Genomic DNA, 9,939 nt, shown 5'->3' with positions numbered 1-9,939 from the left:
CCCAAGAAAACCAACAATAGAACACCACTTGTCATCACCTACAACCCCCAACTTAAACCTGTCCAACACATTATCAATAAACTACAGCCTATATTGGAACAGGATACCATACTCCAAGAGGCTCTGGGAGACAGACCCATAGTCTCCTATAGACAACCACCTAACCTCAAGATGATTCTTACCAACAACCACAGGACATACCACACTAATACCAACCCTGGTACCTTCCCTTGCAACAAACCCCGTTGCCAGTTTTGTCCACATATTCATTCTGCTGATACCATTATTGGACCTAACCAAGTGAGTTATAAGATCAAGAACACATATTCCTGCGCATCCAGAAATATAATCTATGCTATCATGTGCCAAAAGTGTCCGTCTGCTATGTACATTGGACAAACATCTCAGACACTTCGCCAAAGGATTAATGCCCACAAAACAGATATCAGACAAGATCACAAAGAGAAAACAGTTTCTTGCCATTTTAACCAGAAAGGACACTCTCTCAATGACTTAACCACCTGCATTCTGCTACAAAGACCTTTTACATCTGCACTTGAAAGGGAATCCTCTGAACTGTCATTCATGTTAAAATTCGACACTTTCCAAAAAGGACTTAACAAACATTTGAACTATCTCACCCATTACCAAGATAGTTTCTCCAATTATCACCTCTAATACCATTAACTCACAAACATCCCACTCTCCCTACCTCTAATATCATCAATTCACAGACACTTACCTTCCTTCCTCCCCCCCCCTGCATCCCCCTCCTGTTCTGCAATGTGATTTGTCCTTTTCATATTTGTTCATTTTTTTAAATTGTATCCTTTGGTATATATGGTTGTGACTACTTTCTTCCACTATTTGATCTGAGGAAGTGGGTCTGGCCCACGAAAGCTCATCATCTAATAAACCATCTTGTTAGTCTTTAAAGTGCTACATTGTCCTGCATTTTGCTTCAGCTACCCCAGACTAACACGGCTACATTTCTATCACTATCTCTTTTCCAGGCATTTGTATTGTGATCATCACCCTAAACTCTGGGCACATCCAGGAATTCATGTGAATATAGAGTACATGAAGGAAACACCATTTTGCCTCAGACTTGGACACTTTTTCCCAACAAAACATGTCGGATTCCAACACAACCCACTTCACCAACCCCTCCACCTTCATCCTGCTGGGCATCCCAGGCCTGGAGGAGGCCCATGTCTGGATCTCCATCCCTTTCTGCATCATCTACGCCATCGCCCTCTTGGGGAATGTGACCATCCTGTTGATTGTTTTGAAAGAGCCGAGCCTCCACCAACCCATGTACTATTTCCTTGGCATGCTGGCCATCACCGACCTGATTCTCTCTACATCAACCGTGCCCAAGATGCTGAGCATCTTCTGGTTCAATTCCAGGGAGATCGATTTCAGTGCCTGCCTCACCCAGCTGTACTTCATTCACTGCTTTTTAAAGATAGAGGGTGGAATCTGCGTGGCCATGGCTTTGGATCGCTACGTGGCCATCTGTCATCCTCTGAGACATTCCACCATCCTCACAAACTCCATGGTGACCAAGATTGGCTTGGCCATGATGTTGCGCGGTGGCATACTCTCACTGCCCTATCCCTTCCTGGCCAGGCAGTGGCCATATTGCCGGACCAACATCATTCCCCACACGCACTGTGAGCACATCGCTGTGGTAAAGCTGGCCTGTGCCGACATCCGTGTCAGTAGTTACTATGCTCTCTCTGTGGCATTATTTTTGACTGTTCTGGATGTGTTTTTCATCACCCTGTCCTATGCCCAGATCCTCAGGGCCATCTTCCACCTCCCCACAAAGGACGCCCGGCTCAAGACTTTTGGGACTTGCACCTCTCACCTCTGTGTCATTTTAGCCTTTTACATCCCAACTCTCTTCTCCTTCCTCACACAACGGTTTGGCCACAACGTGCCCTTGTATTACAATGTTCTCACTGCCAACATGTACCTTCTAATGCCCCCCATGCTGAACCCCATCATCTATGGGGTGAGGACCAAACAGATCCACGACAAGCTGCTACGGTTTGTTTCTCTTAGGGAATAATTTTTTTACCTGGTGCTCTGACTCTGTCTGTCAATAGGTTGGTTGTTAAAAACTCTCAGTAGCTCGGAGAGCTCAACCACCCAGGAGAAAGCAGTAACTGCATTCTAGATAAAATCTCTGCAGTTATTTGTACTTCCCCAGTGTTTTAAGAGGGCCTGAAACGGAAGTACCTGTAGTACAGGCTTTGTGTGAGGCCTGAGGCCTGGGCAAAAGTAGCTAAGACTTTGTTGACATAAAACCACAGGGCTGATTTTGTAGAAACACAAACTACTAAGTGTCAACTCACAGGGCCATGGCCAAACAGGATTAAAGATTCGCTTCAACACAGAGTTGATTAGAGATAGTTGCTTTTATTAGTTTCTCTACGTCATTGCTATTACAGAATTAATACTGCCAAAGTGACACATCAATAAGCACAGGCAGAACAATGCATAAAAGAATAATAGAGACTTTGAAATATTTACGTCCCTTCAATCTGCAGGGAGTCCCGTTCCTGTCACCTTGCACCAGGGTCACAGTAGATGTGGCTCCAGCTGGGGGAATCCAGGGCACCCTCCAAGGTCTAGGTCCCTGGTGAGACTCACCATGCATGGGACTCCCTATACTAGTTATGCTACAGTTGTTTACCAGGTATGCCAGACTTGTTTACCACTTAGTAGTTTCCCAGTGTAAGTGCATGGGTTAAAGCTGAGAAGGGCCAGCTGCTGTTTGCGTTTGGAGGGTGCTAGTTACTCCAAGGATGGAAATTTCCATCCCAGCCTGCTGAGCTGCAGGCCCCGCATATGACTTTTTCTGTGACACTAAGGAGTAGCTGGCACAAGGATGGTACCAGTGTGACATGGTGCCCCATGTTTGTATGCAAATATGTTTTGATATATACATATGCATAACCCAAAATGTGTTTTATGCAAAATGGGGCTGGTAACATCATCCAAGAGCTTGTAACCACCTGAATGTGTATATTCTATTTGTGCATGTATCATACTTTTATGGGAAGTTAGAAATGTGAAATGTAAATCAGTTTATTAATCTCAGTCATCCAGTGAAAGCCATTATTGGTGCTTAAAGAACATAATGGCCTGGTGCTTAATTAAATTATCTGTAAATGGATATGTTTTTCCTGGAGCCCAAACTGTAGTTGGTCCTAAAAAGACATGTCCCTGTGTTACCTAGTGCTGGAATCCATCTTGAATTCAATATTTTTTCCACAACGGTGGAGGGAGGTGGGAGGGATGCATGGACTAAATGGCCCTGAACCTGGAAGAATTCAGTTTAAGGGATGGGACGCAAACAATGATGGACTTCAGCTGGCTTGTGTGTCTGCTCTCCAACTCAAGATATCACATAGAAGACCTGGAAAAAAGTACTTTTATGAGGAGAGAAGCTGTTACACCCAAGACAGAGAAAATATCAGCTCTGGATAGAAGCAGTGTATCAGAAATAAGGTGAGAAACTAGGCGAGAAATGATGATTTGTAACAATCTCTCTCTGTCTCTAAGGTTTAGCTGGTGTGGTTTGTTCATTTTAGCTTTGTAACTTATTGTGATCTGTCTGTCATCACTGGTAGCTATTCAAATTCTACTTTTTAAACTTAAGAAAATGATGTTTCTTCTCTCTCTAATGTTTTTATACACAAATTGGAGGATTGGGACAAAAGAAATCTGATAAGGTTCAAAAGGACAAGAGCAGAATTTTTCACTTGGGACGAATCCCAAGCATTGCTACAGGCTGGGGACTGACTGGCTAAGCAGCAGCTCTGCAGAAAAGGACCTGGGGATTACAGTGGCTCAGACACTGGATATGAGTATGTGTAATGGCCAGCCCTTGGTGGAGAAAGAACAAACCAGTCAGACTTACCTCAGTCCCTGGAAAAAATAATGGAAGTGTTTTCTGAGCCATAAGTCAAAATGATCTGGACAAACTGGAGAAATGGTTCTAATTCTCACAACTTCCTCAGTGCTAATGAGATATGTCTAGGGACAGAGAAATGACTTTCAGTGAATCATAACCTTGCCCCTGACACCTTACAAGGCATGCTTAGTATGTCAGATCACAGTGATAAACAAAGGTGGGAAATGGGGGTTAGAGGATATGCCCTGTGGTACAGAATGTCACACTATGTCCCTTTGCCATGCAGATGTCAATGATGACGGACAGGAGGTTTGGCTCCCCATGATTATGTGTCAAAAGGTCGGCTGCTGCAGTGAGCAGTGAGGCTTAGTCCTGACAAGCAGAATGTGCAGGTGGCTAAGCAAGGAAAGGGAGACAGACATTGTCAGGGGGGTCAGCTATTCCAAGTGTGAGTAGGAGGGGGAAAAACTCTTCTTTTGTTTTCCTTTGCTCTGTATCTTGGCTTGCTTTTCTCCTGTGGTGCAGATCAGAATGTGTCTTTACCAGGTCACGGATGTTTTATATAAAAACATAATATTAAATTTCAGAAAGCTCTGTTTCTGAAGGGCTACGTCTAGACTACATCCCTTTTTCATAAAAGGGATGTAAATTAAACATATCACAATTGGTAATGAAGCAGGGATTTAAATCTCCCCCGCTTCATTAGCATAAAAATGGCTGCCGCTTTTTTTCTGCACGGAGCTTTGCCAGAAAAAAGCGCCAGTCTAGATGCTGATCTTGCGGAAAATAAAGCCTTTTCCGAAAGATCCCTTAACCCTCTTGAAATACGGGATAAGGGATCTTGTGGAAAAGGCTTTATTTTCCACAAGATCAGCGTCTAGCCATACCCACCGTTCAGATCGATCTCTGGGAAGGTGCTTAATGGGTGTCCCTGTAGCTCTGGGCTAAGTCCATCCCTGATGGTGTTGTCATGCCAATGAAGCTTTGGGTGCCCAGAGACGAGCTGGCCGTGCCGTGGTGTCCCTCCATTTTCAGGGTTTCAGAGCTAGCTGGGGATTCACTCCAGCACTGCGCCCACGGTGAGAAAGCAGCCAGCCCTGACACAACTGCTGAGGGCGGTTGCTGGGTGTCAGACTGGAATTCTTCACCTTTCCTCAGTCCCCTGGAACAACCCCTCCTCCCTCTGATCCCTTTTCTGGGGAGGTCCCATTCCTTCCATGCCTGCCCCTCTGCAGAGATCTTATCTGGTCGCTTCATCTCAAAATCTCTGGTCAATCCCATGCTTTTGGGGAGAGATTTTATGCGGTCACATTGGAAAAGGTTCAGAAAAGCAGCACAAATGATGAGGGGTTTGGAATGGGTCCCAGATGAAGAGAGATTAAAGAGACTGGGGCTTTTCAGCTTAGAAGAGAGGAGGTGAAGGGGGGATCTGACAGAGGTCTATAAAATCATGACTGGTGTAGAAAAAGTGAGTAAGGAAAAGTTATTTACTTGTTCTCATAATATAAGTATAGTAGGATGAGGGCCTGAAACATAACCCCACGTATCACAGGCAGATATGAGGCCTGAGGCCTTGACAGCAATGGCCAAGACTTTGCTAATATAAAACAGAGGGAAGCGGTGAGCCAGAGGCAGGCCCTGCCCACACAACTTAGCAAGAACAGGGCTGATATTATAGAAACACTCAGACCTAAGAGGTCTTAGGCGCAGTCCATGAGCACATTCCAGAAGGGTCGTAACAAAACACTTTGGGTGTGTCTAGACTGGCAAGATTTTGCACAAAAACAGCTGCTTTGGGGCAAAATCTTGCCACCTGTCTACACTGGCTGCGAGTATTTGCACAAGAGCACTGACTTTGTACTGTACAAAATCAGTGGTTCTTGCGCAAATACTTTGACGCTCCCACTCAGGGATAAGCCCTCTTGTGCAAGTGTAGACAGGCAAGTTAATTTCTTGTGCAAGAAAGCCCGAGGACTAAAATGGCCATCGGAGCTTTCTTGCACAAGAGAGTGTCTACACTGGCACGGATGCTTTTGTGCAAAAGATGGCTTTTTCGCAAAAGCATCTGTGCCAGTGTAGGCGCTCTCTTGTACAAATACTTTTAAAAGAAAAACGTTTCCATTAAAAGTATTTGCGCCAAATCATGTCAGTATAGACGCAGCCTTTTTTAGAAACATCTTGATACCAACTCAAACCCCACAGAGAACAGGAACATATCAAGCCCGATTCAGGACTGGGTCTAAACTGACAGCATGACAGATAGTAATTGAACCCCCTTGTGTGAGGTAAGGGGTGGTGACTAAGCAACAGAAGGTGGCAATCTGATATGTCAAGAGTGATGTGTAACATGTATGTCCCTGTGTGTAAAAGTGCACCCCAAAGAGTGGTCTTTGACTGACGTAGAGGGCAATGCCGGCTCTATGGTACTGAGTGAACTAGTCCATTGTCATGGGTACATATGCGTAGTGCAACAGGGGAGAGTCTGTTGGCTGAGAGATATTATTGGCTCTTGCTGGCAATAAACCTGGCTGGGTGCTTTCAATCCTTCTCTGATTTGTGGTGTCTGGGAGCTCTTTTGGCATCTGTCGTGTTGACTAATTGTGCATGGTTAATGCATTAGATTGGGGGGCACACACCCGCATGCAGCTGAAAGTTTATCATCATTGCTGTGGTAGATGACCTGTGTGGAACCCATCGGGACACCTGACTGATGACAATAAGAACTAGGGGTCACCACAAGAAATTAATAGGTAGCAGGTTTAAAACAAACAAAAGGAATTTTTTCTGCATTCAGCACACAGGCAACCAGTGGAACTCCTTGCCAGAGGATGTTGTGAAGACCAGGACTTTAAGGCTGTGTCTACACAGAAAAGTTATTTCGGAATAACGGCCGTTATTCTGAAATAACTTTGTGAGCATCTACACAGCAATTCCGTTATTTTGAAACAATTTCAAAATAACGGACAGCTTATTCCAACTTCTGTAAACCTCATTCTATGAAGAACAACACCACTTCCAAAATAGCTATTTTGAAATGAGGCATGTGTAGACACTCCACTTTTGCAATTTCAAAATAGCTCCTCACCAGGGCCATTCTAAGTGATTCCTCCTGGGGCTCTAAATCGAGATAGCAAGTCTATATTAGGGAAGCCTGCCTCAGACTCATTTCAAGTACTCCCTGTAGTGTACTTCCAAAATAGCTTACTCTGAAATAACTGTGAAGTGTAGACGTAGCCTAACAGGGTTCAAAAAAGAGCTCTGTTTATCAGCGGCTGGAAAGGGTGACAGGAGAGAGATCACTTAGAATCATAGAATCATAGAATAATAGGACTGGAAGGGACCTTGAGAGGTCATCGAGTCCAGCCCCCCGCCCTCAAGGCAGGACCAAGCTCCACCTACACCATCCCTGACAGATGTCTATCTAACCTGTTCTTAAATATCTCCAGAGAGGGAGATTCCACCACCTCCCTTGGCAATTTATTCCAATATTTGACCACCCTGACAGTTAGGAATTTTTTCCTAATGTCCAATCTAAACCTCCCCTGCTGCACTTTAAGCCCATTACTCCTTGTCCTGTCCTCAGAAACCAAGAGGAACAAATTTTCTCCTTCCTCCTTGTGACACCCTTTTAGATATTTGAAAACTGCTATCATGTCCCCCCTTAATCTTCTTTTTTCCAAACTAAACAAGCCCAGTTCATAAAGCCTGGCTTCATAGGTCATGTTCTCTAAACCTTTAATCATTCTTGTCGCTCTTCTCTGTACCCTTTCCAATTTCTCCACATCTTTCTTGAAATGTGGCGCCCAGAACTGGACACAGTACTCCAGCTGAGGCCTAACTAGTGCAGAGTAGAGCGGCAGAATGACTTCACAAGTTTTGCTTACAACATGAGTTTTGCTTACAAACACAAACTTGATGTTTCCCTGTTTCTGTTCACTCTCTCTGGAGCATCAGGCATTGGCCACTGTCAGAATACAGGATCCTGGGCTAGATGGACCTTTGGTTTGACCCAGCCTGGCCTCTCTTAGGGTATGTCTACACTACAGCACTATTTCGAATTAACTTAATTCAAAATAGTTAATTCGAATTAAGCTAATTTGAAATAACGCATCTAGACACAAAAACTATTTCTAACCCACATCAGCCCCTGCTAAGCTGGGGCCACTTCTGACTGGAAGGCAGGATCCTTGTGAGGGCAAGATCTTGGGAGAGAGGTGCAGACAACTCAGGGATTAATAGAGGTGAGGAAGGAGAGGAGTGAGCAACAGGGACGGGTACGTGGGGGAGATGTGGAGGTAGGGCCTGGGCATGGACAGATTAGAGGGTCATGGGGAGGGGCCTTGATGGAAGGGTTCGGTCGGGGAGGGACACAGAAGTCCAGATACCAGCAATTAGAGTTGTGGCAAACCTGTGAATTGTACATAGATGGAAAACCCAGATTCTTGCATTGACACCACATTGTAAAGTCAATACAGAAATTTTGCCCCCTTCATTGGCCAGTCAGTGATTCAGGGAGGAGGGCCAAGCACTGTGTTAGCAGCCAAATCTGCACAGAGATCAGTCCGAGAGTCAGAGAACCGGGAGAAAAGTTCAGTCCGCAGGAGTCATGTGCCGGAGCAGCCTGTCCCGGATCTGTTTGGTCTTCACCCCGTAGATGATAGGGTTTAGCATGGAGGGCACTAGAAGATACATGCTGGCAATGAGAACGTGGAAATATAATGGCATATTTTGGCCAAATCGATAGCTGAGGAGGGAGAAAACAGCTGGAGTGTAGGAGGCTAAGATGACACCGAGGTGGGAGCTGCAGGTCCCAAAAGTCTTAAGCCGGGCATCCTTTGTGGGGAGGCTGAAGATAGCCCTCAGAATTTGGGTGTAGGACACAGTGATATAAGACAGATCCAAACCGGTCACCAAGAATGCCACAACGAGGCTGTAGTAGTTATTTACGCGGGTGTCGGCACAGGCCAGCTTCACCACGGCCATGTGCTCGCAATATGCATGGGGGATGATGTTGGTTCTGCAATATGGCCACTGCCTGGCCAGCAGGAGATAAGGCAGGACGATCATGCTACCACGCAGCACCACGGCCAGACCAACCTTGGCCACCACGGGGTTTGTCAGGATGGTGGAATGTCTCAGGGGATGGCAGATGGCCACGTAGCGATCCAACGCCATGGCCACGAAGATCCCAGACTCTATCATTAAGAAGCTGTGAATGAAGAACATCTGGGTGAGGCAGGCACTGAAATTGATCTCCTTGGAATTGAACCAGAAGATGCTCAGCATTTTGGGCAGGGTGGATGTCGACAGAGCCAGGTCACTGACAGCCAGCATGGAGAGGAAATAGTACATGGGCTCATGGAGGCTCGGCTCTTTCTTGATGATGAACAGGATGGTGATGTTCCCCAAGATGGCTATGATGTACATGGTGCAGAAGGGGATGGAGATCCAGACATGGGCCACCTCCAGGCCAGGAACTCCCTGCAGGATGAAGGTGGTGGGGTTGGTGAAGTGGGTTGAGTTGGAATCTGACATGGAACGGAGAGAAGGCATCCAACTCTGAGGCAGAGCCGTGTTTCCTGCACATACTTTACATTCCTATGACTTCCTGTATGTGCCCAGAGTCTAGGGTGATGGTCACAGTACAAATGCCTGGAAGGGGGAGATGATGTTCATATGAGAAAACACATGCACGGCTGGATGCTGTTGTTATGGGTGAAGCAAATTGGACACTTAAAAGTTACTTAATTTGAGAAAGGAATCTGAGTAACTGACCCGCTTAATGCCAATTCCATGCCTCACGGTGCTCATGGTAAGTCCTACCTGAGCTGGGTTGGAAAAATCAGCAGGAATCCCGTTGCTGGATACCTGTGATCCCTCACTCTTCCTTAGTACAATGAAAGCCCAGCTTGTACACCCCATGCTGTTTGGAGTTAACTATTCACTTGCTCGCTTATAATCTGAGCTCTGAAAACATGTAAACAATGGCTGGGTAGAAACATCCCAACTAA

The 9,939-nt window shown here is 45.6% G+C and overlaps 2 protein-coding genes across 2 annotated transcripts; one reads left to right on the top strand and one right to left on the bottom strand.

Annotated features, from left to right (window-relative positions):
- The first annotated feature begins 1,021 nt into the window (after positions 1 to 1,021).
- LOC102451589 (olfactory receptor 52R1-like) lies at positions 1,022 to 2,077 on the top strand. The gene has a single exon (XM_006123600.3). The coding sequence runs from the start codon at positions 1,133 to 1,135 to the stop codon at positions 2,075 to 2,077; it is 945 nt and encodes a 314-aa protein (XP_006123662.3). The 5' UTR covers positions 1,022 to 1,132.
- A 6,441-nt stretch (positions 2,078 to 8,518) lies between these two features.
- LOC102451351 (olfactory receptor 52N4-like) lies at positions 8,519 to 9,481 on the bottom strand. The gene has a single exon (XM_006123599.3). It carries the CDS (start codon positions 9,479 to 9,481, stop codon positions 8,519 to 8,521), a length of 963 nt encoding a protein of 320 aa, XP_006123661.3.
- Between the last annotated feature and the right edge of the window lie 458 nt (positions 9,482 to 9,939).

The sequence above is a fragment of the Pelodiscus sinensis genome, chromosome 1 (assembly GCF_052426305.1).
Source record: "Pelodiscus sinensis isolate ZL-2025 chromosome 1, ASM5242630v1, whole genome shotgun sequence".
NCBI classification, from domain to species: Eukaryota; Metazoa; Chordata; order Testudines; family Trionychidae; genus Pelodiscus; species Pelodiscus sinensis.
Note: the sequence above shows the minus strand (reverse complement) of the source record. Positions and strands in the feature narration are given on the sequence as shown.

Bases quoted from the DNA above. Each gene is read 5' to 3' on its own strand.
- LOC102451351 (XM_006123599.3), bottom strand. From the start codon at position 9,481: ATGCCTTCTCTCCGTTCCATGTCAGATTCCAACTCAACCCACTTCACC.
- LOC102451589 (XM_006123600.3), top strand. From the start codon at position 1,133: ATGTCGGATTCCAACACAACCCACTTCACCAACCCCTCCACCTTCATC.